Raw genomic sequence first — 25,257 nt, forward strand, 5'->3', positions numbered from 1 at the left:
TGGCCCGGGCCCCCCCGACCCACTTCCTCCAGGTTAGAGCAGCGTGTTCCAGAATGGCCATCCCACCGTGGCTCTGGCGGCACTGGCCTCTCCCTCAGCACGACCGTGAGCCTCAGTGAGGATGCTTCAGGTGCCCGATGGTCCCCAAGATGTCAGGTGCAGCTGCCTGAAGCTCCCCGCCCCCCCCGAGTGCTAGTCGTGCTCCGTTCGGGGCCCGGATTGTCCGATTCCGAACGGAACAGAAACGAGCCCTCCGCCTTCCAGAACTCTCTCCCTGAGCTGAAAGCCGAGAGGCAGTGCCGAGTGGTGACCAGGGCTGGGAACGCTTCCTCTGCCCGCGCTCGCTGGCTCCTCCGGAGCTGTGGGGCCTCCTTGCCTGGCCTGGTCTCTGCCTCGGTTTCCTTGTCTGTGAAGTGACGGTTCCCAGGGTGCCGACCCTGTTCAGCACAGGGCTGCGGTGAGCATGAGGCCTGCACCAGGGACAGGGTGCAGGCAAACTGCTGTCCTTCCTGCGGGGCCCGGGAGGAGCCCTGGGGGGTGAGTGAGCATGAGGCTCCAGGACACGAGGACTTGGAATATGCGGGAACTGAGGGTCGGTGCGGCTGGAGGACGGGAGGGGGCAGGGGGTGCAGGTGAGGAGTTGGAGAGGCAGCCAGGGCCTGACTGTGCGGGGCACTGAGGGGCTCTGGTCAGAGGCACCAGAGGGTGTGGGGAGGGGCAAACCCGGCCCGAGTTAGAGCTGGAAACGGTGCCCCAGCCTGGGCAGCGGAGACAGGGCTGCGGGTGGTGCTGTGTGCCTGGGGAGGGAGGGGTGAGGATGTTCCGAGCAGTGTCTCCAAGCCCAGAAGGGGCGGGGCGTAGGGTGTGGGGCTGTGAAGAGTGGAGCACAGCCACTCCCAGGGGTCTGGTTTTGGGGGGGAGGAGAAGGCCCTACCCAGTGCCGGGGAGGAGTGGGGGGGCGGGGGGGTGCCGGGCACACCAGGCTTGGGACGCAGGCAGATGGGGGTCAGCAGCTGGCTCTGGAGCTGGGGTGGGGGGGGACAGGCGTCTGGGCAGAGGACAGCCTCCCAGTTCTGCCCCTCGACCTCTGGGAAGTCCCAGGCCACCCGAGCACCCTCTGGCCCTCGGCTGAGCCCTCACCGCCTTGTCCTTCCCTCTGCCGCAGGTGTGAGGCCCCGCAGTGCGTTCCATTCACCCTCCTCCACACCATGACCGTGACCCCTGGAGGCTCCCTGCCTCTGGGCATCACCCACATCCCTCTCTCGGGGCCCTCCAGCTCTGCAGCCTGCCCCCCCCCCCCCCGTTCCCACCTGGACAACCACTGGAGCCTCCTCGTCAAGCTCCTGTCCCCTTGGTCCACCCTGCACACCAGCCGGAACACTGCACAGCCTTCACAGCACGGGACGTACCGGAATCTCCCATCTCTGCGTAGGACCGGGCCTCGGCCAGCACCCGTGGCCAGCCCCTGCCTCACCGACAGCGGACGCCAGGTGCTTCCCAGCTGCATGGCCCAACCTATCTTAGGTTCTTTCTCAGAGACGCCCTTCCCTACCTCGCCCCCCACCAGGGCTCGTATTCATCCTTCAGAGCCCCGCCTGGCCCCTGCCCAACCCCCGACCAAGTGGGTGCTCACCACATGACTCTATTTCTGGCTTTTATTTTTATTTACTAAAAATTTTTTCAATGTTTATTTATTTTTGAGAGAGAGCAGGGGAGGGGCAGAGAGAGAGAGGGACACACAGAATCCGAAGCAGCTCCAGGCTCTGAGCTGTCACCACAGAGCCCCATGCGGGGCTCGAACTCACAAACGGCGAGATCATGACCTGAGCCGAAGTCGGACGCTTCACCGACTGAGCCACCCAGGTGCCCCTCTTTTTCTGGCTTTTAGATGTGGCTCCCTCCTGAGACCCTGAGCCCCAGGAGGTCGAGGACCAGGCTGCTTTGCCTGTGAGCACATTGTCCAGCCTGGGGCTCGCACAGAGCAGGGGAAGCTGAGGGTGGCCAGAATGCAGGGGAGAGGTGGGGGAGCTTCTGTAGTGGAGCGTCAGGATGCCCCCGCCTCCCACTCTCCGAAGTCCGGCTCAAGCACCATGGTTCACACCACCTCTCTCCTACCCTCCAGAGACCCTGGAGATCTCTGTCTTAAGAAGAAAGGGGAAATGTGATTGGGGGATTCCCAGAGTCCCTGTGCAGTGTCCTGACCGGGAGGTCACTGTGATGCAGAGGGAACAGGCAGCCTGGCCCGGGCAGGGCCCTCAGGGTGAGGCACCCAGCGTGAACCCTGTGGGTCTCTGGGCACAGGCTCCGGCTGAGACGGGGGAGGGGCAGGGGTCCCAGGACCCAGGTCTCAGGGGGTTATGGGAGGAGACGCCTGGGGGGGGTGGGCTCCACCTCATCTCCCAGGAAAGATGGGGTGTGGGAGCCACAGACATGCTGATTCCTGGGTGCCTAGCACTGAGGAAGGGGAGGGCCACACCTGGCAGGTGACAGCCAGCAACGGGGGAGCGGAGGGCCCTATCTCCAGCCTCCTCCTTCTGTCTCACCTCCTCAATGATGAGTCAGGTGCCCCTGCCTGGTCCTTCCCTGCTGCCCAGGATCTCCTCCCCAGGGTTCCTTAGAAATGGAATTAGGTAGTGACCATGAGGGCATTGGCGGCTGCCAGTGGGACCCTTAGCCACCCCTATCCTGAGGAGCATGGCAGGAGTTGGAAGGTCAGTGGGGGTGTGACAGGAGGCACAGTGGTTGCCAGCGCCCCCAGACCCTACCTCGAGCATGCTCTGAGGCCCCTGTGTGCTGCTGGGGTTCCTAGAACATTCTAGAACATTCCCGATGCAAATGAGGGTTGAGTGGAGCGTGCCCCTTGCCCTTTGTTGGAAACCCCCAGATGGCCTACAGGCAGGAGGGTGTACACGCCCACATGAACAGCAGCATGGAGGTACCCTCTAGCAGGCTTCCGGTGTGGGGACATGGCCTGTACTGGTGGCTGTCCCCCGGGGCCTCCCAAGCCCCCACCTGTCCTCAGGGGCAGGGCCGGTTGTTCTGGGGGACCGTGATCACCACTGCAGAAAGAGAGCATTCATCTGGGGGCGCTGCAGGCAAGGAGAGCAGAAAGGGGACAGGGGAGACCTGCAGCACCAGACGCCAGGGCTGGTTCTGCGAGGACGGGGTCCCGTGAGGGAGGCAGACATTCCAGAGACACTCTCACAAGAAGGAACGTGAGGTCAGGGGCTCCTCTCCCGTGTCCTCTGCATCGCCCCCCAGGGCTCCTGGTGCTGCGGCCACAGAGCAGGGGGGCGGCTGGTCAGCTGAGGGACAAGGAGAAAACAGCGGGCCGCCTGGCGCCCGGGCTTAATTGACAACGGTGACTGAGGCCTGGGGCTCTTCCCGAGCGATGAGCAGGAGAGCGGCCCCCACCGCCACCCCTGGAGTCCCAGCCTCTCCACATGCGTGGGCGTCAGCGTGCCCGCTGCAGAGCCCGGCCGTCACGCACAGGTGGGGTCCAAGGTCGGAGGCACACCGGACCACGTCCTCCTGCCTTGCTCCGGGACTCTGCCCACATGGGCTCTTCCCTCCCACGGGCGTCGGGTCGGCCTGGGCACGCTGGGGGAGAGCCAGCAAGCCCCGCGAGCATCAGCCACGTCCCCTAGCCTCTGAACAAGGACGGGCAGGTCCAGACTGTCTCTGGGGCCGTCCTTGCCCAGGTAGTTCAGCCCGGTGCACGCAGGACGGACGTCTTGAGTTCCCTGCCGACCCCCTGCCCGGCTCTGCGGTGGCCTCGGTGGCTGGGAGACCCCGGAGGCCCAACGTGGAGTCGGGCTGGGGGTTCGAGCATAGCGCTGCCGCGGACGCCCTGTGTCCCAGTGGCCCTGGACGGGCCACCTAACCTCTCTGCTTCCACACCTTTGGAACCACGAGCCTCGGCTGGCATGTGGCACCCAGTTAACCCTGTTGCGACCGGCCCCCGTGAGGACACGGTGCTCAGCCCTCCCCTCCCTGCCCGGCCCGGGTCCCAGAGGCTGGGGAGTGTCTGTTAAAATGTCACACACCAACGTGTGACCCGACTTGTTCGGTGATTTCTTTGTAAGATGATTTCCAGTGATGGAGTTGAAACCAAGAAGAAATATAGCAGTCCTGGTGTGCTCCCGATGACAGTTAGGGGACCTGTGGTGACTGTCCGGGTGGGGGCTCCCTCCAACAGCCCCTCAGGGCTGGGAGCCGAGCCTGTGCTCACGGGGGGCCTCGCGGGGGCTCCCCAGCCCTTGGGTCCCACCTGACACCCCCCAGCCCTAGTCTTGGAGGACGCCGTCCTGGGGGATGGTGATCAGAGGTGGACCCCGCTTCTGAGCGCTGGGAGGCTTTTGACAACAGGACAGCGGCAGCCCCCACCCCATCCCTGTGACTTCACCCCTGCCCGCTTCCTTTCCCGGCTGTCCTCCTCAGTGTCCCCTGAGAAATGGAAGAGGTAGCGACCCCAGGGACATTGGTGCCAAGGTTAGTCTGGGCTGGGAGACCAGCGATCCGCTCAGTGGAGGGCGTGGTTCCTGGGTCTGGTGATGGGGACCTACCCGGGGCCTGTGGAGCTGGACATCGGGGCCGGGATGGGTCTCATTGATTTGCAGCCTCAGAGACGAGGGAAGTCAGAGGGTGTCATGCCTGTCACATGACCACGGGCTGAAGCGATGTGGGAGCCATGGGGCTCTGGGGGAGACTCCCCAAGATACTTCCCATTCAAGGCGCCAGCGGGGGTGGGGTGGGGCTAACCACCGGGTGCCTCGCACCAGCCCCCCGCCGGCCTCTTAGGGCACCGGGCATGCGGTGGTCCCTCACCCCTAAGCTGTCCACACGTCCACCGGCTCCAGGGGCAGCCATGATGCTGGGAAGCCAGGGTGGGGAGGGCCCCTTCTGGACAGGAAGTTGGGGTTTGGGTCCCAGCACGGTGTGCACCCAAGAGACCCTGGGCCCGGGGCGCCTGGGTGGCTCTGTTGGTTGAGCGCCCAACTTGGGCTTAGGTCATGATCTCACAGTTCATGGGTTCGAGCCCCGCACGGGCTCGCTGCTGTAAGCACAGAGCCCGCTTTCGATCCTCTGTCTCCCCTCTCTCTGCCCCTCCTCTGCTCGTGCTGTCTCCCTCAATAATAAATTAAAAAAGAAAAGAAAGAGGGGCACCTGGGTGACTGAGATGGTTGAACGTCTGACTTCAGCTCAGGTCACGATCTCGCGGTCTGTGAGTTCGAGCCCCGTGTCGGGCTCTGTGCTGACGGCTCGGAGCCTGGAGCCTACTTCGGATTCTGCGTCTCCCTCTCTCCCTGCCCCTTCTCTGCTCCCATTGTCTCTCTCTCTCTCAATAATAAATAAACATTAAAACAATTTTTTTTTAATATTAAAAAAAAGAAAGAAAACCAAGAGACCCTGGGCCAGACCTGTTGCTTTCCGAGCCCATCTATCTATCTGTGAAATGGGAACAAGAATGAACCAGCCCAGCCCCTTCCCAGGGACAGGTGAGGTGTGGACACAGTGGGTGGGCTCAGGGAAAGCAAAGCGTGGCCTCCCTCTCTCATCCCCACGGGAGACTCGGGGCTCCCCCCTACACCCAGGCTCCAGCGGTCTGGGGAGACACCCTTCTGCAGAGCTGTGCTCAGAAAGACGCACATGGAAAGCAGGAACCCCAGTCCCCGGTGGAGGAGGGGATGTGCCCTGCAGGGCCCTGTGTGGGAGACGGGTTCCTTCGGAGGGGACGGAGGGGACGGAGGGGACGGTCACCCTGCTTCAGCAGAAGCTGAGACAGGGGACAGGAAACCAGGAAGACTCCTTTTGTGGCCTCAAGGGGGGCTGCTAACGGACAGGGGAGGGGCAGGGGGAACTTGCCCAGCCGGAACTTAGGGCGCGCTCAGCGCCCAGGCAGGAGGAAGGCACCCAGGCTCTGCCCCTGTGGCCCTGCCTCCGGCCTTTGCACACCCCTCCCCCCCTCCCCTCTACCTCTGCTCTTGATGAGGGGGCTGACAGGCCGCACCCCCTGCCCCCAGGTGGCATGTGTGTGATACTCCCCTACACTCCCGGCTGCCCAATGCCACAGGAAAGGGTTAGCCGACAGAGGTCACAGTCCTGCAGGACCTGAGTCTCCGTCGCCCTCCATGGTGATGTGGGGACAAGGGCAGATAGAACTAAATTTCCTTCTAACCTGCAGCCCATGGAGAGACCGGCGGAACAAAATCCCCACTGGGAAAACAACCTTAGCCTGACAGCAGCCAGGCCTCCGGGACCCAGGGAGTCTTTAGCATGTGAAAGTGTCACTGGAAACTTCCCCTGGACTTCACCTCCCCTGACTCCAGACTCCGGGCTGGCTGTGAGCCCAGTGTCTCCTCCTGAATCCGGGCAGCGCTTCCTGCCCAGGGGTCAGGTCCCCGTCTTTACTAAAATCACCTTTTATGCACCAAAGATGGCTTCAAGAATTCTTTCTTGGCCGCGAACCCCACTGTCACCCCCAAAACCTCATCACTCGGCCTGGTCACCTCCCGTCTCCTGCACCCCACTCCAGCCTCCACTGTGGGCTCCAGTCCCTGCTCCCCGGGGCAGTTAGGAAAGTTCTAAGAAACGACACGCCTCCTCATTGGCCCACAACAGCTTTTCTTTTACTTTCGAAAGGGCTGGTTCCGGGCTGAGCGCAAGTCGAATCTGCTGACAGGGGTCCTGGGGCCGCGGCTGGGGAATGAAGGGTCCTGAGGGGGAGCACAGAGCCTCTCTGAGGCTGGGGGCCGCCCCCCTGGAGCCGGGCACCCGAGGCTGATGACATGAGCCTGGTGAGTCCTCTGAGCCCGTGCGTGTGTGTGCGTGTGTGTGTGTGTCCCAGCCCTCTCCGGGGACCTGCCCTGGGCCACAGCCACTTCCTGTCTCCTGTAGGCTTTTGTTCCCCAGCTGCCCTAGCTCTTGGGCTGACTCAGGCCCCGGCACTCGGCCCCTGCTACCAGCGGTTGCTGAACAGACTGGCAGGAAGCCATCCCCCCAAGCAGCACTGTTCCTCTCCGTCCACCTTCCCCGACCACCCTTTCCTGGGCCTCAGGGCCAGCACCCCCCGCCCCCACTGGAGGGCGCTGCTCCTGGAAAGCAGGATTCCAGCAACGGACTCCTCCCCACCCACCGGCCACAGCCCGGTGCCCAGTGATAAAGTCCTTGTTTGTGCAGAGAGGGCGGGATCCGGGACTTGGCCCGGCTGGCGGCTAGCCCCCCGGGCAGTTACTCCTCAGGCCCCCCCCCCCCGCCGGGGCTGTGGGCTGAGTCAGCCCGGGAACCGGGGCCCCCCAGATAGCCCTCCTCCCCACCCCCTGCCCAGAGCCGCCTGCCTCCCCTGCGCGGCCTGTGACTCCTCAGGGCGTCCCTGCTCTGTCCGTGCGGTTCCCCAAGGGCTGCTGCCCCCACATTTCACAGGGGGTGAGCCCGGGGCCCCGGGGACAGCCCTGGCAGCTCCCCCTTCGCCTCCCCAGCTGTGCCCTGTCTCCACAGACCCTGTACCTGCTCCTCCTGGGGCCCCTGCGCTGCTCCTTGGCCGCGGCCCCGTGCAAAGAGGAGGAGTATCCGGTAGGGGCCGAGTGCTGCCCGAAGTGCGGCCCAGGTACGTGCAGGCCTGGGGGCAGGGGGACAGGCAGGGGCGGGTGAAGCCCCCTCAGCCCCTCTTCCACTCTTTTTCCCGAGACCCCGGGGTTCCTTCCTGCACAGGGATGGGGCCCGGGGGCCCCATCCAGCCCATTCATGGCCAGGAGCTGGGCCATGCCCACACCTCCTTCCAGAGCATTCCTACCCGTCCCCGAGCAGGCTCGCTGGTGAGAGGCAGCAGGGCACCGTGTGTGGCGTGGGGAGCAGCTCGGGTGCCCTTCGGGCCTGGGGGTGTGGTCACACCTGCTGGGGGCCTCTGGGTGGCAGCACGCGTGAGCCCCCGCAGGGCCCTCCCCAGGCCCGAGTGACACGGAGCCTCTGGGGTGCAGGTTACCGGGTGCAGGAAGCCTGCGGGGAGCTGACCGGCACGCTGTGTGTCCCCTGCGACCCGGGGACCTACACGGCCCACCTCAATGGCCTGAGCGAGTGTCTTCAGTGTCGTGTGTGTGACCCAGGTAAGAACACTGGCCCCAAAGGCTACCCGCCTCTGTCCCGTCCCACATCCCGCTGTGGGGGGCGTGCCCACGTGACCGGACCAGGTGCTGGGCCAGGCCGGTCTGCCTCCGGGGCAGAGGTCTGCAGGCACATCCTTCAGGGAGCCTTGGGCCTCTGTCCACCCCTGTCTCTCCCCGGAGTGGGGTCAGTGCCTTTGTAACCCCGTTAGCCAGGCCCTCCAGAGCTCAGGGACCGCGTCGGTCACATGGACACCTGAGCCTGAGGCCAGCCCTGATGGAGCCCCAGGGTCCCGTACTGCTTGCCCCGCGCACGGGTCCTGAGGGTCTGGACCTCGCCCACTCACAGCGTGCAGGTTCTCGCGACCCCCCCCCCCCCCCCCAGCCTCCACACCACACCGTGGCGGGCCCTACTCGTGGCTCAGCGCTCTGACCCTCACCTTCTTCCTGCCAGGTGGTCTGGGGTGGAGGGACCCCAGGAGGAAAGACAGGGGCACAGGTGGAGGCTGGAATGCATTTGGGTCCAGCCAGGTGGGGTCAGGGGCTGGGAGCCTCGGGCTCACCCACAGATCCTGCGATGCCGCTGAACAAAACAGCTGTCTTATCGGGCTGAGGTTGGGGTGCAGAGGCACAGAGGCTGCCCCTCAGCAGGGGTGCAGGGGTGAGCCCAGGCCCAGCACTATCCCCGCCTCCCTCCCCCCCCCCCACTGCCAGCTGGGGGAGGGGGCTCTCACTGCTCTGTCGCTGCCATCTGACTAGCCTGATAGACTGCCTGAGGGGCGGGGTCTTCAGGTGTGGGTGTTGCGGGCCAGGTCCTGCTTCCTGGGACTGCCCCGGGGCTGGGGCCGGTGGCTGACTGTGGTTCCTACTTCCTGTGTGCGCCTGCTGCCACCAATCTCCGTTTCCCCACCAGGCCGGCTCCCCGGCAGGTGCTGGGTTCGGGCTGAGCGGGCAGTGCGCCCGGCGGGATCTCTGGCGGGAGCAGAGCTGGCCCCAGACACACGCACCAGGCTGCGCCGCTGGGCTGGGGGCCTGTCGCCAACCTGTCCCCAGGCGGGAGCCCTCAGGCCCGCGGTGCTGTCCCGGCCTCTGCTTGGCCTCCTCCTGGGACGGGGCACTCAGCACTGCCCGCGGCAGCTGCTCTTAGCTCCTTCTCTTGGGTCCCAGCCATGGGCCTGGTGACCAGGCGACAGTGCTCCAGAACAGAGAACACCGTGTGCGTCTGTGACCAGGGCCACTTCTGCGTTAGTGAGTCGGGGGACGACTGTGCGGAGTGCCGTCCCCACACGGCCTGCAGACCTGGCCAGAGGGTACAGCAGAGAGGTGAGCGGGAGACTGCGGGCAGCCGGCCTCCTGGTCCCCAGCACCCTCTAGGAGACGGACCCCAGACCCCAGCCCGGGGTGGGGGGAGCCCAGCTGCCCCGCTGGCCTGATCCCCTGCATCCTCTCTGCCTGGCCCTGTCATTTCTCAGGCACAGAGTGGCAGGACAGGGTGTGTGAGGACTGCCCTCCAGAGACCTTCTCGCCCAGTGGGACCCTGGAGGAGTGCCAGCCCTGGACCAGGTAGATGATCCCGGGGTGGCCTCAGCCCTGCGTCCCTGGGAGGGGCTCCTCCAGCTCCCCGGGCAGATGAGGCCCCACCCTGCTGTTCCCTATCGGGCGCCAGCCTCCGGGAGAGCCCCTGCCTGGACTCTGGGGCTCACACACCCCATCACATTAGCCGAGAACTGAAAGTCAGTAGATGCGAGCTTCCTGGAGGCCAAGGACGGCCCTTCTTCCCTGGGGCAGGTCTGGAGGGATGCTGCCGCCAGATTCCCAGTCCCCTGTGGTTCTGGGGTGTCCCCAGATATCGGGGCCATGGGGGCTCCCAGCGGATCTGGAGTCAGGGAGGTTCTCAAAGTGAGGGCTCCATTCTTCCTGCGACCATCCCCGGAGCCCAGAGCTAACCTGGGCCCTCACAGTGTCCCTGGGCGGAGGTGGGGGGGGGGGCTGGGGTGACCAGATGTGGCTGCTGGTGGGCGACATCCTGCCTCCCTCGGGTCTGTCCGTCTGTCTGCCGTGCCGGCTCTAAGGGTCGTGCCTCCCTGACCAGGGCTCTCTCTGCCCTGTCTCCTCCGACCCCGTGCCTCTCTGTCTTGCTGCCTCTCCCCGGCCCTCTTCCCCGACCCGTCTCCCCGTAGCAGCGAGGCCTGGAAAGGCAGAGGGAGCCGAGTTCACACCCAGAGCCGCCGAGCGCCTTGCCACGGGGCGGTTGCCTCCACCTCGCGGAGCCTGGCGGCGCCTCGGGGACACCCCCCACCCCCAGGTCGAGTGAGCATCAGGCCCCCACACTGCTGTCTCCTAGGTGCAACGGCCCTTTTCAGAGCCTTTTAAATGCTGGGACCAGCAGCTCCGATGTCAAGTGCTCCTCCTGGAGCCTTTCTCTTTTTGTGGGCTTGACCTTTTCCGTACTTCTGCTTGGTGGCATAATACCCATAGTCGTCTGGCTACTGAGGAAAAGGATGAAAACCAGACGGTCACCCGGTAAGCAAGGGGGTGTGGCCCCATCAGGGCTCAGGGCCCCAGCAGGTGCGTTGGGGGGAGGTCAGCAGGAGCCGTGGGCAGGGCTGGGTCCTCCCGAGAGGCCTCACATCGTTCGCTCACTCGCTCGGTCCCTGCCCGCTTATCTGCCCTGCTGCGGGCTCCACATCTGGGCCAGGCCCCGGCCCCGGCCCCGCAGACCCGGCTCTGGCCTCCAGCAGGGAGCGGACGCTCGGCAAGGAGTCCAAGTGGGGAAGGTCAGCCACCTTCTCAGGCTGTCAGCTAGTCCATGCTGGGCCCTGGCCCCAGGGTCCCCAGGCCGCAGGCAGGCCTCAGGGTCCCGGGCTCTGAGCGGGCCGCCCAGTGGCCGGTGTTCTTTCTCACCCGACTCGGGGGCGCCTGTTCCCCGGGGGACCCTCCCCTGTGAAGTGTCCACTCCCTTTCCCTGGATGACCATCACATCGGGGCGCGTTAGGGACAGGGTGTGGCAGCTGGAGGCTCGGGCAGGAAGTGCCCCCACGTTGTCATGAGTCCTGGGCTCCCTGGCGGACAAGTCCGCATGGGTCCGGCCTGTCTCCCGGAGAGTCCTTCTCTCAGGGAAGGCCACACAGAGAGAAGTCAGGAGCTTGGGTCCCCCCAACCCCCAATGCTGAGCGGACTCTATGTGACACAGGGTCTCTGTTTTGCAGGGGGACCCGCCAAGGGGAGACTCTTACAGGTATTATGGACCGTTCCCCGGCCCCCACCCACTGGAGGTGATGCCGTCGGGGTGGGTGGGGCTCCCGGTTCTCTGAGGGGCCTGGGTCCTTCGGGCCAAGCCACCTCCTCGCCTTAGAAAGCCAGGAAGACCCGGAACACAAGGCCCACAGGCGGGGCCCAGTACAGGCGGGTCTTTGTGTGGAAATTCCCCATCGCGACACAGAAGGGCGTGCCGTGTCCACCCAGGTCCCGCAGGCCCCGCCGGACGTCACCACAGTGGCTTTGGAAGAGACGGCATCCGTGTTTCCCAGGAGGGACCAGCCCACCGATCGCCGGCTCTAGGAGGCGGACGTCTGAGACATCTCGGGCTATGCCCGCTCGAAGCCGCCAGGCCCCCGAGGGCAGACTGTGGGCCCTCAGACTCGATGCAGCGGAGGGATACCAGCCACCGCTCAGGGGGCTTGGGGACCTCACACACCTCCCATCAACGTCGCGGGGGCCCGCCACCCTGCCACCTCTGTGCTGTCCACGTGTAGACCCAGCCCTGTGAGGACACCGCCACTCTTGGCTCCAAGCCCCACTCACTCCCAGCCCCTCTGGGCCTTGGCTAGCTCGTCTGTAGGATGGGCCTGCCCGCACCTACCTCACAGCTGCGGCGACACTGGAGGGACCACGAATGCGGCACGACACGTGACTGTCACGTTTGCAAGTGATTTCTAAATTGGAGGTGTTTGTTTAACAAATACAAAATTGCTTTTTAATTTCTCGTTAAACAGTATATTTTGGAAGGATGTTTTGAGAGTATGTAAACCTCCTGTTTCTCCCAAAACTTTCATCCACTGATGATTTAAAAGATTTTTTCTATTAAAAAATTTTTTAATGGTTATTTATTTTTGAGAGAGAGAGTCAGCGAGTGTGGGGGAGGGGCATAGAGAGAGGGAGAGAGAGAATCCCAAGAAGGCTCTGAGCTGTCAGCACAGAGCCCGACGTGGGGCTCGAACCCACGACCCGCGAGATCGTGACCTGGGCGGAAGTCAGACGCTTATCCGACTGAGCCCCCCTGTGCCCTGACGATTTTTGCCTGAAAAGTGATTGTGAGGGTTTCCAGTCGGGGATGTGACTCCCCCTCGTGCACTAGTGAGTTAGCGTCCGTGGACGGAGTGCTTCCCCTGCGGGCCCTACGGTGGCCCGTGCTTCCTACTTCGACAGCGGATTCTGATACATGACTGTCATTATTTTGAGGCACACGATGTCCCAGATTTGTCTTACAAGACGCTGTTTGACTCGTTCCTGATGCACAGCCCCTGCTCTGTCTCCCGAGAATCCAAGGAGCTCAGCAACCCACACACCGGCTTCCAGAGCATTCTCCATCAAAACCACCAGGCTGCTCCTAGAACGGCTGGCCCAGGCCGGGGCCTCGGGAGTGACAGGCTCACCGTGAAACCTCCCTTCATACAACGTTCGATGCGGCCACTCAGTGTGCATCAGCCCAAAGCGCCCCCAGGAGGTCCCCCTGGGGGTTACGTCCGAGTCCTCTCAGGTCACTTTCCTGCCTGCCCGTGGCCACCAGGGCCACCAGGCCACAGGGCCTCATCCCAGCACTTAAACGGCACCAGATGGGGCAGTAAGGATCAGCAGAAGCCCCCAGTGCCTCTGGACCAGCACCCCAGGCCCGGGGTGCCCTCGGGCTCACCTGTGCAGGCTGACAGCCAAGCTCACCAAGGAGACTATAAATCCCACCCAGAGCGTTAGCGAGGCGCTAGCTCTCCAGTGAGACGTTTGCACATCACGGGTGTGTCAGAACCTTTGAAAGCACCACAGAATTCAAGAGGTAACATCTCCCAGAACACATTGTTACAGACAGCACGTGCAACGGACCAGCCCCGACCCCTCACTGGGCCATTTTAGCCTTTTTTTTTGTCTTTCGGGATGTTTTTTGCCCCGATTCTATTTTCTATTAGGCACCTTTTTTTTTTTTTTATGTTTATTTATTTCTGAGACAGAGACAGAGCATGAGCGGGGGAGGGGCAGAGAGAGAGGGAGACACAGAATCCGAAGTGGGCTCCAGGCTCTGAGCTGTCGGCACAGAGCCCGACTTAAGGCTCGCACTCACAAACCGTGAGATCATGACCTGAGCTGAAGTCGGTCGCTCAACTGACTGAGCCACCCAGGCGCCCCCCCCCCCCTTTTTTTTTTAGAAACACTGCCATGGAGAAGATGCCCATAGAATCCCAGAGACCAGCCCAGAGCCTCAGACAGGAGCTCAGAAATACAGGAGGATACAGGCATTCACGGGCTCTTTAACTGCTGTGTTTATTTTGTGCTGAGAGTGGCCCCCCCCTTTGCCAGTCTGGGGGTTGAACGAGTTAGAGGTTTCCAGAGGGAAGCCATGGGACAGGTTAGGACAGGCTGGCCCCTGCTCAGAGGGACTCAACACACAGCATCACCAGGTCCTGGCTGCCGGGCCCACCTCCCAGCCCTCGCAAGCCCCTCCCCACCCCTCCCTTCTCCTGCAGCGCACACGGCCCTGGGCCCTCAGTGGCTGCTCACCGAAGGGCTGAGCCTGCTCCCCCTCTGCAAACCCCACCACTTCACCACTTCACCCCTGCGTCTGTCTCTGCCTCCACCTCTATCCCCTCGGCTCCTGCGTCCGCCCAGGGTCTCGAGGCAGCGGAGCAGGGCCACTCAGGCCAGCAACCCTGCGTCCATCGGGAGGAGCTGTTTTCTGCTACCAGCTCCCTTCCCTCTGGTCAGCAGGAGGCTGGGGCCTTGCTGGCCTGGTGGGTCCTTTCTCTGCAGGTGAACTGGGGGTGGGGGGTGGGGACAGGCAGGCATCTCCTTGAAGGAGCCCTGATGTTGGAGCTGCACCTTGGGGAACCAGGGTCCACGCCCCCCTGCTCTCTCAGTCCCTGGCGGGGTCCCGAGCTCTTCCCTTCCCCTGACGGCTCTCTTCCATGGACCTCAGGGCCCCTCGGTCAGCAGCCTCCCCTACGGCTCACCCCACCCTCGGCTCACTTCCTGGGTAGCTCTTCACCGGCCCCATGCTTCCCTCCAGGGCACAAGGAGCCCCATGTGGGCTGGTTTCCAGTGCTGGGGGGGGGGCACTGAACCCCATGTCCTCGGTCAGTGTGCTCTCATCAGGCAGCTCTGGGGTCTGAGGGCAGGGGTCCTGGTGCCCAGGGGAGGGGGCTTCTTGCCGAACCCGGCACTGTGACCCATGGGGCTCCCCCTGCCCAGGGGCCAGGAGGCAGGAGAGCAGTCCGGGTCTCGGTGGGCATCCCGGACCCTGATCAGGAGGGCTTACCAGGCACGCAGGCAGTCTTCACGCATCTTTCAGAACTCCAGGTCCAGGTGTGGTGGACAGTGGACAAGTGCCCTGGTGGTCACATCCTAGAACTCTCCTTGACCCGGGCAGCACCCCGCAGGAGAAGGCCGGCCTTGCAGGAGGATGCTACTCTTCACTGCCTCAGTGGGAGGAAGGAAAGCTTCCTACTACCCAGCAACAGTCCAGCCGATGAGAGCCTCTCACAGCTCAGCCAGTGAGAAACAGTCACAGCCCAGCCAGTGAGAAACAGTCACAAGCTAACCAATGAGAGCCTCTCACAGCCCAGCCAATGAGAAACAGTCATAGGCTAGCAGCCCAGCCAATGAGAAACAGCCACAAGCCAACCAATGAGAGCCTCTCACAGCTCAGCCAGTGAGAGACTGTCACAGGCCAGCCAATGAGAAGCCACTACACTTCAAGCTCTGTCTTATTCCAGTGAAGTTAACAGCCTATCCCAGCTCCCTCTGTGCTCTACGAAGGAACCTCCGCCGGGCTTTCCTCTGCGTTGTTGTCTGCAATTCCATCCTAGATTGCAATTCTCTGCTGTTTCCAAATAAAACCATTTTTTTGCTGGTAAAGTAACTGGCAGTGTAATTTTTTAAGGCTAACAAAGGATCTAATCAACAAGGGTCCGATGCAGACCTGTAAAACAGAATTGAAACTCAAATAATGAAAAACAATTATATTTTAAATGAATAAGACAACTACCAAGAAAAACTAACCCTATGCTGATGAGGGAAACAAAGGCAAGAGAAATGTGGCTTAAATTAAAATCTCCTTACAGCTTGCTGCCCACTGACAGACACCTGAAACATGCCAAAGGTGACCTTCCTCGAGGAATTCATGGCTGCATTAGTGCCTTAATGTTTGTGTCTTATTACAGGCTAAAAGTAACCTTATCTTAACAGCAGCTAGCCCCTCAAGGTCCTGAAAGCCTTGCTTCCAAATTCCTTAGAGACTGCACTGTCCATAACCCTCAGTAATTAAAAAGTATGTAGTCATTCACTCCTTCTTATTGGGACACTTTCGTGTCAATTGCTCAGGCTGCAATCCTCTAGCCAATGGCTGCTCTACAGGGAGGAGGAAGCTGGAAGTTAGTCCCCTGGCCGGAATGGTGATAAGACCCAGAAACTCGATGCCCTCTCTTTATTCCTATTCTTTTTTTTTTTTTTTTTTAATTTTTAATGTTTATCTTGTGAGAGAGAAAGAGAAAGAGAGCAAGAGAGAGACAGGAGGGGTAGAGAGGGAGAGAGAAATCGGGGTTCAAACTCACAAGCTGTGAGATCATGACCTTGGCCAAAACCAAGGGTCAGACGCTTAACCAACTGACCCACCCAGGTGCCCCTCTTTATTCCTATTCTTATATAGAGTTGTCTTTTGGGAGTTAGGACAGCCACCTAAGTCCCCAGGATGGCTGCTAATCTTAAAGACTCTCACGTGAAGTTTCCTCCTCATTGGTCTAATGTGATCCCCTCCACATCCCTGGTCTAGCCGCTTCTGGCTGCAAGACTTAGGCTCAGGGTGGGCCGAAACCAGCACTCGAGTGAATCAAAGCCCCACTGGGGTTGGCTTCCTAGAGAAGTTAGCTGTAAAAGTCTACATATGCTGGAATGTTGCTTACACTGTGATGGATTTCGCTCTTTACTATTTTTTCATCAGTGTCCCCTACTGACTACTAAAATTACAAAATTGGATAATTTCCCCTTATAAAGCTCTTCTGGTGTTTGCCATGGGTGAAAAATGGCACGGCCTTCATGGCAAGGCGCAGCGCAGCGTTTTGGTCCATGTGCAGACACCCATTTTGCAGTCTAGCATGCGTCGGGAAACGGGGGGCCTTTTCAGCTGCCCGGTGATCATAGTGATTTTGTTTGAGGGACCCCTCCAGTCGCTTTGACACCGGGAACCTGTAACATATTCCGCACGAGACGTCACCCGGGAGTCAGGCCAGGGGGGATTCTTGGTAATGAACCTCTAGGCTTCTTCCTTGGTCCCCAAGGTCTCTCCCTTGGGATGCCTTTTAATCCACTGGAATCAATTCAGATCGCAAGATTCAAAAAAGGTCTTCTGTCAAACTGCACGGCCTCAGTACTCCTGAGGAGACAAGAAAAAAGAGCCCATTAACGGGACTTTTAAAGCTTCAGTACGACTTATCAGTTAGATCTCTTCTGCAGGAAACGGGGCAAATGGTCTGAGGCACCCTGTGTCCAGCCCTGCATGGCCCTAAATCACGACCCTGATCGAAGGGCCTCTTGCAGAATGTGTTTGGCCACTAACCAGGCTGATGAACTCCCTCCTGATATACTGGATGGTTGTCTAAACAGGCCTCGTCTGGAAAAACCCAGGTTGCTGGAGGAAGCACAGGCCATCCCTAACGAAAGGGACTCTGACACTCTCACTGTTCCTCCTGACAGACTCAGGTTATTCTAGCTGTGTGTGGGGGCCTCTCCCTCCTTCATTCCTGGGGTTATTGAGTGTGATAACTGGAGCCAATTGGCTCTGGTTAGTCTATCCAGGGACAGGGACTTTATGGAAAATTCCCAAGCAGCTGCTGAAACTCCTTTTGTTTCAGGGAAGCTCCCCGTCTTCTCTGGTCCGGCACGACTGCCCATTTCCACTTGCTTGTGGACGAAAAAATAATCTGCATCCGCTCATGTGTCCGAGCTGACAGGCTTGGGGACCGGGAGGCCTCTTTCTCTGTCCTCTGGGCTTTTTTCAGCTTCCAGCATTCCTGCACCCCACCTCTTCCCCCTTCCCCTCCCCTTCCTCTTGTCTGTGCACCGCCTTGGGTGCGGCCTGCATAGCCGGCTCCTGTACAATTCTGGGTGCCTCGGGGGCCACCGGCCCCTCCTCCTCAGTGTCCAGGAGCGAAGGGCACCCCCTTTACAGGAGCCCCAGGGAAAAATCGACAGCGGGGGACACACAGGTGGAACACATTTGGCATTTACACTAATTTGTTGGCTCAATTATGACAGACATGTCTTTAGAGTCATCAACATAAATATGAAAATTTTTCTACCTAGGTTTACTGAAGGTCAAATAAGCTCGTGTTCTCTCTGTTGCAAATTGTTGGCAAAGGGATTCCTTGAAATGACGGTTCATTTTGCCCCTAAATATATTTTAAAAGGATACTGGTAGGGGGCGCCTGGGTGGCTCACTCGGTTAAGCGCCCAACTCTTGATTTCCGCTCAGGTCATGATCTCACAGCTCAGGGATTGAGCCCCACGTGGCCGGGCTCTGTGCTGACAGCCTGTGGAGCCTGCTTGGGATTCTTTCTCTCCCTCTCTCTGCCCCTCCCGCACTTGAGCTCTCTCCCTCTCTCTCTCAAAATAAATAAATATTAAAAAAATAAAAGTACACCGGTATAACATTAAAATTCTGCTTTTCTCTCTGTTTAAAGACAAAGTTTTCTTGGATTGTTGGTCTGCTCTTGATTAAAAAAAAGTAATAAAAGATTTTTTCTCTCTTATTTATTTTTATTTATTAAGATGTTTTAATTTTTATTTTTGAGAGACAGAGACAGAGTGTGAGCGGGGGAGGGGCAGAGAGAGAGGGAGACACAGAATCCGAAGCAGGCTCCAGGCTCTGAGCTGTCAGCACACAGCCCGACGCGGGGTTTGAACTCACGAACCCTGAGATCATGACCTGAGCTGAAGTCGGACGCTTAACCGACTGAGACACCCAGGCGCCCCAAGGGTTTTTTCTCTTTTGTCTCCCTGGAAAATCAAGGTTTTTATGCTCTGTCTTTATTGAGTCTTTGGTTACTTAAGAACTAAAACTCATCAATATTAAAGGAGCTGAGTTTTGCTAACCACTACCCAACCCTACATATTTGCCTTTGGAATCTCTTATTGCCACCTTGGTTAAATAAATAAATAAAAGTTTTAAGTTTTATAATGATCTGTAATCCTATCTAGGCACGTGCTTTATAATTTTCTGAAGTTTTTAACAAACTTCCCCAAGATTTAAGTTGTAAATGAAGTCTTTTTGACCAGTTAGGCTTATTTGGTATGTTAAGTTACTTGGAAAGCCCTGTCAAACAAATAATGATAAATCTTAGGTTGTATTGCCGGGGTAAGTGCTAGAAATTCAAATATACTATATGAAATTCCTGCCATTTTAATTTGTGTTGATAATAAGGTCATCCCTTAACATTCTAACTGGTGAAACGTTATGTTGCAGAAATAACTGAATTCCCTTGTCAACTGCATTTGTCTTTTGCAATTTACCAGATGAGTTTCATCTTCAAAGAGACTTGTATCTTTATGATAAAAGTCCTCTTGGACTTCTTAAACAAATGCAACTGGAAAGTCATATTTCAGAGAGAGATGCATAGACTCAGACATGACCAAACAGCTTAAAGGAATTGAGGTTGACTTCACGAAACACGGAAATGTTGGCCTGACACTTTGCTTAGAGTTCCCAGCGGCCTCACTGGGTGAGTAAAGAAGGTCACCTCCTGGCAGGTGCCGGAACCTCAGGAGATCTTGGGGACCTCGTGAAGACGAATCTACCCAAATCTTCAGGTATCGCAGGCCTGATAGTATTTGGCTCGGCTTCGGCCTTGAGAGGTTACCGGAAGTTCAGCTGAGATTTCCTATAAAAAGTTCCAGCACAGCAAATTTTAAAAGATTTATATTATCAATCTGCTCTTCTTGCTGAGCGCATGTAAATAATTAGGCCAAGTTTGCTAAAACTGGACTCGTTCTACAAACAAATTAGTCTTGATCTGGCTATCTCTGGAAATAAGGGTGATTTGGGAGAGAAAAATTATGTTTCAGTAACACATCTTTGCAGACGTTAAACTCCTGGTTGCCTTTAAGTGTCTGTTGTTTGCCAAAGCTGGACACCTTGAGGTAAACTTCAGAGAAACTGCCAGAAGGCTCACATACAATCTTTGTGCCCGTTGCTCGGTGGGCCATTCACAAGGACCTCCAGAGGCATTTGGGTTACAAACCAGACAAATCCATCTGATTCCTGCGTGTTCCCACTCCAAGCTTGACATCTGCAAATCTCACTGGCAGCACGCAAGACTCAGACACTGGGTTTATAATTTGCTCTAACCATTACTCTATTTTCTGTTGCCGTAAAAGTGCCTCTTACCAATTACCTGATTGCTTACTAAACAAAACAGTCTACAGGATGATTAACACCACCTACCACACATTTAACGCCTTAAATGACTCTCCCAAACCTGGGAGACTCCTCCAGCCTGGTCCAGGGGCTCTCTGTGGGACCTGGGGAGTGAGGCTGAGGGCTGGGGCCCAGACAGATCTGCGTGTCCCATTATCCGGGTTAAGTCTTGGCTTCATTTCTCACGCCAATGTCTCGGGCCTTTATCGGTAAAACCGGGTGATCACAGGTGTCACAAGACTTCGGTGAGCAATAAACAAAGTCGCAAAGCACGCAGTAAACTGCTCTTACTTCTTTCAGGTCTATTTTACCCAAAGTCTGGGGGCTAAAAGAAGACTTTGCTTTAAGAAATTACCAGCATTATGATTAAAGCCAACGCAGATATCCAATTGAGAAAGCGAAGCATTCGCGTGGATTTTAAAGCTGAAATAAGATAAGGGTAAATGCTAAGCCCTTGGGCTCCTCTGCCTATAGGACGAGGCCCGGGCCCCAGAGCCGGGACTCGAGTGCTCACCGCACTCACCTTAACCCTGCCCTGCAAACCGGGCACTAGGTAGCCGCTGTCCCGCTCGCGCTCCCGCCTTCCCGCCCGCCCCGGACCCCAAACTCGGGACCTAGGATCAGGGGACTCCGGTGGCTCTCCGGCTCTGCACCTGGCCGGGCAAAACGGAGCCCGCCCCGACGTGGGGCAGCGCTGTGCGCAGGCGCACCACGTGTCCGCTGCCCAACCGCCCAGCTTCTCCGGCAGCCAGCACAGCGACGCCATTGGCCGACAGGCTTATGCATATGCAAAACAAGTGACAAAGCGCGGCCCGGGCCGCTGCTGTGGGCGGCGGCGGAGAGGCGGCCTGGGGGCGGGGCCGGCAGAGGAGAGGCGGCCTGGGGGCGGGGCCGGCAGAGGAGCGGGCGTCTGGGGGCGGGGCCGGCAGAGGAGCGGGCGTCTGGGGGCGGGGCCGGCAGAGGAGAGGCGGCCTGGGGGCGGGGCCGGCAGAGGAGCGGGCGTCTGGGGGAGGGGCCGGCAGAGGCGAGGTGACCTGGGGGCGCGGCCTGGACAAGAAGCCGCAGGGGGGCGGGACACGGGCGGGGCGTGGCCAAGCAGGCTGGGAGCCTGGCGCGCAGCCGAAGAGCACGGTGGCAAGTGGACATGAGCGCGGTGGACCTTGCCCGCGTGGGCGCGTGTGTCCTGAAGCATGCGGTGACCGGGGAGGTGAGGCCGGACGAGCGCAGGGCGGTGGGTGGGCCCCTGGCACCAGCCCAGGCGCCCTGGCAGTGGCATGCGCAGCGGGCTTCGGGTCGTGGGGCTGGGGGCGCAGTCCGCGCTTGCGCGGTGCGGGGCTGGGGGCACGGACGCGCGTGGGAGGTGGTCCATCGGCGCCCCTCGCCCGCTCCGCGCAGGCAGTGGAGCTGCGGAGTCTGTGGCTGGAGCAGGCGTGCGTGGTGGCTGGCCTGCGGCGCTTCGGCTGCTCGGTGTGTCGCTGGATCGCCCGGGACCTCAGCAGCCTCAGGGGGCTACTGGACCAGCACGGCGTGCGTCTGGTGGGCGTGGGGCCCGAGGCCCTGGGCCTGCAGGAGTTCCTGGAAGGCGGCTACTTCGCGGGAGGTGCTTGTGCTCCCCTCCCCTCCTCCCACTGTAGCCCCACCAGCTACCTCGAGACCCTTCCCAAGCTCTGGGCAGTGGCCATCCCCTCCTTGCCCAGGCCTGACCCTTCTGTCTCCTGGAGCTCCAGTCATGTCTCCGGGGCTCTCCACCTGTTGCCCCTACCTGTGTCCCTCAGGCACGATGTCCCTCCCACCTTGGACAGAGGCAGGGCCCAGCGGTGATGCTGGCCTTGAATCCCCGAGGGTCTCTACTGGGTGGCAGCAAGACCCCGCCTTCCCAGGAGCCTAAAGGAGTACGGCTGGGACAGGAGCCCACCCTGCTAGACCCCTCTCCCTGGCACTCAGGATATGCCCTCCCAGAGCCCTGGGCCCGGTGGCAGAGTCCAGGCCAGCCCCGTGCCTCCCTTTTCCTGCCACCTCTGGGCCTCTGCCCCTCCGCTAACAGTGGGGACACTCAGTCCTCTGCTCCTACGTCCTGGGTGGGCAAGCCAGGGGAGCGGGGGGCTGGATGCAGGCAGGTGAGCCGGGGGGGGGGGGGTGAGTGCACACCTGTGGCTTCTGCTTTCCAGAGCTCTACCTGGATGAGAGCAAGCACTTCTACAAGGAGCTGGGCTTCAAGCGGTGAGCGGGCGGGGCAGCCGCCTCTTCTCATTCCTCTTCCCCCTGCTGCCCTCTTCCTGGGCATGAGGCTCTGGGGGCATCCACTGCTCGGTCGGTCCTTCTAAGGACTCTCTCTTGGGTGCTGGGTGTCCGTTACGGCTGTTGGTTAGGCCTCTCACCCAAGATCTACCCCCTTTCCGGCCACCTCGGGTGCCTGTGTCGTAGGCTGGCTGCCAGGCCTGACTAGTGGTGCCAGCTGAGTCAGATCTCTGGGCTCAACCAGCTGGGGGTCCAGCCCCCACTCCCCAAATCTGCGGGGCCCCAGGCCTACCGGCCCCCAGGCTGGCTGCCCCATGCCCCCCCCCCCCCCAGCCCTGCCCCGAGTCCCCGGTGAGATGCTTGTGAGAATCTGGTGGGTGTATCTTGTAGAGACTGGGGATAGAATTGCTGGGCAAGTCTTCGCCGAAGAGCCGGGGCCCGGACTAGCCAGCTGTGTCTTCACAGGTACAACAGCCTGAGCATCCTGCCGGCCGCCCTGGGGAAGCCTGTGCGCGATGTGGCCCTCAAGGTTTGTGATGGCCAAGGACGGGTGGGACTTGAGGTGGTGGGGCTTCCCTGTAGGGCTGACCCGGACCTGCCTCCCTCCTTCCAGGCCAAAGCTGCTGGCATCCAGGGGAACCTGTCCGGGGACTTGCTGCAGAGTGGAGGGCTCCTGGTGGTCACCAAAGGTGGGCTGGGAAAGGGGTGTCAGAGGCCGATGCCTGGTTGCATGGGGGGCCGAGGTCACATCCTGGGCTGGGAAGGTCTGGCTGAACTTGGTGGCATGTCCCGACCCTCTCTGTCTCCCTTCCTCTGGCTTCCTGACCTTGTCAAGTCTTCTCTGTGCTGGGTGGGCTGCGGCCAGGACGGCTCCCTTGTCAGGGTAACCAGGTGGAGTCTCGGACAGCGAGGGGTGTCTCCCTCCTCCCAGCACGCAGGGGCATCCTGACCGCCTCCCCACCGCTGTAGGTGGTGACAGAGTGTTGCTGCACTTCGTCCAGAAGTCTCCGGGAGACTATGTCCCCCGGGAGAGCATCTTGCAGGCCCTGGGCATCCCGGCGGAGGGCTGTGCCAGCGAGGCGCCCCAGGTGAGCTTGGGCCTGGGGAGCACGCCGCCCGCTAAGGGCAGCAGCTCCCCTGGGTTGAGTGCTGGGTACGACCAGGTGCCAGGCTGCACCTGCAGGGTTGACGTACTTCTGCGCTCATGGCAGCCCAGGATGTCACTGTCACCCCACTGTGCAGGGGGAAACAGGCTGAGGACAGTGGGGAACCAGGGGCAAGGGTGGCCAGACGGCCTGGCACAGCAGGGCTCTCCCCAGAGGGCAGGGGGCTGCCCGTCCTCTCAGCCTGGGGAGGGTCGCAGTTTGCCCAAGGTGACCACAGCCAGTGTTAGTGGGGTCCTGGTGGCTGACCTCCTGTGTCCCGAATAGAGGGGATTTTCTAGCACTTGGGCCCCAGACTGCTGGTGGGTGGGAGCAGCTGCTTTGGACTCTGGGGAGTGCGGCTGGCCTGACGGGGACCCTGCTGTGCCCACAGTGTGCTGAGGGGGCATGCACAAGGTGAAGACCAAGGCCTCCGAGGGCCTGGGAGGCGTCTGCTGCCTTGAACACTGGGAGCTGGATGTGAAGAATCTTTCTGGAATCTCTGGACTGGGGCACCAAACTCTGCCTGGGCCTCTGTGACAATGAACATTAAACTCGTTTCTGGGTGGCGTTTATCTTCATTGGCTCTGATCCCGTCATCCTCGCAGGGGACGTGGGCCTGCAGGCTTCCTTGGGAGGGGCCGGCAGAGGGGAGGAAATGGCCCTGCAGCCTCCCCGAGGGCCTCAGGCCTTTGGCACAGGAGGGTCAGGGGTCGGAGGACCGCGCAGGGTGCGGGAGATGAGGATATGGTCAGGTCAGAGCTCATTCTGGGTGGGTGTCCAGGGCGATGTTGCCCCGCAGCTGCTGGGCACGGTGGACAGTGAGGCTTAGGGAGGGGGCTAGTCGGCTGGAAGGACCTTCTCCGATGAGATCTGTCATTTGCACCCGACTGGGGTGGCTGGCCTGGCCCAGCTGGTTCATCCAGCTCTGCCACGCCCCCAACCTCCCCCACCCCATTCCTTGGGGGGATGTGACAGGCACCTGGAACCTAGTGTCCAGAGCGGAAACCTGCCCCTGCCCACTGTGCCTGGGGCCCTTTGGTCTGGGTGCGTTCAGATGACCTCAGCACCACCCCTCTACCCGCCCCCCTCGCCTTGGCCAGGATGACCACAGTGGCCTCCTAGCTGGCCTCCCAACTTCCTCCCACCTTCCCCCCCTGCCTGGTTTGGTACTACTCTCGGGGGTCTTTAAAACATCAGAGCAGGTGACAGTGTCCCTTTGTGGTTTAACCCCGCCACCGGCCTCTAGTTACATAAAACCCGAAGCGTAGATTCTGATCTATGGCTCCCCGGTTCCCTCGGTCCACCTCCTGACCTCAGCCAGCTCCTGAGTCAGTGGCCCCTCCTCCCATCTGAACCGGTGGTCCCTGAGGGCCAGTGTTTGGGGGCGTCCTGGCACAGAGACCCTGGGGGGCTCACCAGGCGTGGCCCTCCCTCTGCAGGGTGCCCTGCTGTTTCCCTGTCTGGCTGCTGTTTTGCCCAAGGCCACCAGCAGTCAGCGCCCAGCCAGATGCTGTCCCCGAACAGTCAGCGGCGCGTACAGACAGGGGCTCGGCCACCCCCCTCCCACCCCCCCACCCCCAACAGACAAGGCAGATGGCTTCTTTGAAGCGTTTACTTAGCTCAAGTCTGAAGCTCATGGCCAGCTGACTGGGATGTTTGGAGAGGGTGCAGACAGGTAAACGCGTCTAGAGGGCTGGGGCACCGTGCCCCTCACCGCAGGCACGGAGGGCGCCGGGCAGTCACCGCTTGCCCTGGGTGCTGGGGCCGCGGCTGCGCTCCAGGCCCCGCGCGGGGCCGGCCGCGTGTGAGCCTTGGCCTTGCCCGCGGCTCCAGCTGCACGTGCGAGGGCCGCCTGGCCTCCCGCGGCGGGTGGGCGTGGCCACAGTGCGGCCGGCGACAGCTACCAGACGCGGCATCGCTCCCGCGGGTGCATGCGGGTGCCCTGGGCACAGTGGAAGGCGTCCGCGAAAGCCGCCAGGTTCTGCAGCGAGCCCAGCACCCTGCGGGCGGCCAGGGGCCTGAGCCAGCGGGCCTGGGCCCCGGGGGTGGGCGCTGGGGGGCGGGGGCGGGGGCGGGGGGCGGGATGGGGGTGGTGCGCACG

General features: G+C 60.7%; 3 protein-coding genes and 2 long non-coding RNA genes across 13 annotated transcripts in view; 2 read left to right on the forward strand and 3 right to left on the reverse strand.

The window, feature by feature from the left end:
* Positions 1–1,721: 1,721 nt before the first annotated feature.
* On the reverse strand, positions 1,722–5,815 carry LOC128312352 (uncharacterized). The gene is made up of 2 exons (XR_008291502.1): positions 5,167–5,815; positions 1,722–4,653 (listed from the first exon to the last, which is right to left on the reverse strand). It is a non-coding gene; the product is annotated as an uncharacterized LOC128312352 (long non-coding RNA).
* An 810-nt stretch (positions 5,816–6,625) lies between these two features.
* On the forward strand, positions 6,626–12,204 carry TNFRSF14 (TNF receptor superfamily member 14). Of its 8 annotated transcripts, XM_027060664.2 has the most exons (8): positions 6,630–6,797; positions 7,498–7,606; positions 7,977–8,102; positions 9,267–9,422; positions 9,572–9,662; positions 10,444–10,622; positions 11,309–11,337; positions 11,565–11,805. In XM_027060664.2, the coding sequence occupies exons 1-8, from the start codon at positions 6,789–6,791 to the stop codon at positions 11,658–11,660; spliced, it is 795 nt and encodes a 264-aa protein (XP_026916465.1). In that variant the 5' UTR covers positions 6,630–6,788; the 3' UTR covers positions 11,661–11,805. The 8 variants fall into 8 exon arrangements, with proteins under 8 accessions (XP_053061717.1, XP_053061719.1, XP_053061711.1 ...); XM_053205742.1 differs by lacking the exons at positions 10,444–10,622; positions 11,309–11,337; positions 11,565–11,805 and adding exons at positions 9,766–9,887; positions 10,280–10,437 and having other exon boundaries at positions 6,626–6,797; XM_053205744.1 differs by lacking the exons at positions 10,444–10,622; positions 11,309–11,337; positions 11,565–11,805 and adding exons at positions 9,766–9,887; positions 10,283–10,437 and having other exon boundaries at positions 6,626–6,797.
* A 3,106-nt stretch (positions 12,205–15,310) lies between these two features.
* On the reverse strand, positions 15,311–20,567 carry LOC113599585 (uncharacterized). The gene is made up of 2 exons (XR_003420506.2): positions 20,297–20,567; positions 15,311–16,734 (listed from the first exon to the last, which is right to left on the reverse strand). It is a non-coding gene; the product is annotated as an uncharacterized LOC113599585 (long non-coding RNA).
* Positions 20,568–20,822: 255 nt separating this feature from the next.
* PRXL2B (peroxiredoxin like 2B) lies at positions 20,823–23,723 on the forward strand. Of its 2 annotated transcripts, XM_027060667.2 has the most exons (7): positions 20,823–20,980; positions 21,169–21,373; positions 21,942–21,993; positions 22,477–22,540; positions 22,625–22,700; positions 22,981–23,099; positions 23,548–23,723. In XM_027060667.2, the coding sequence occupies exons 1-7, from the start codon at positions 20,918–20,920 to the stop codon at positions 23,572–23,574; spliced, it is 606 nt and encodes a 201-aa protein (XP_026916468.1). In that variant the 5' UTR covers positions 20,823–20,917; the 3' UTR covers positions 23,575–23,723. The 2 variants fall into 2 exon arrangements, with proteins under 2 accessions (XP_026916468.1, XP_026916469.1); XM_027060668.2 differs by lacking the exon at positions 23,548–23,723 and having other exon boundaries at positions 22,943–23,080.
* Positions 23,724–24,748: 1,025 nt separating this feature from the next.
* The window catches only part of MMEL1 (membrane metalloendopeptidase like 1), a 31,247-nt gene continuing 30,738 nt past the window's right edge, over positions 24,749–25,257 (reverse strand). The window contains exon 24 of the mRNA XM_027060661.2: positions 24,749–25,156. Coding sequence (XP_026916462.1) covers positions 25,057–25,156 — 100 coding nt within the window. The 3' untranslated portion in view covers positions 24,749–25,056. The remainder of the gene's footprint in view (positions 25,157–25,257) is intronic.

This window comes from Acinonyx jubatus, chromosome C1 (assembly GCF_027475565.1).
Source record: "Acinonyx jubatus isolate Ajub_Pintada_27869175 chromosome C1, VMU_Ajub_asm_v1.0, whole genome shotgun sequence".
Classification (NCBI taxonomy): Eukaryota; Metazoa; Chordata; class Mammalia; order Carnivora; family Felidae; genus Acinonyx; species Acinonyx jubatus.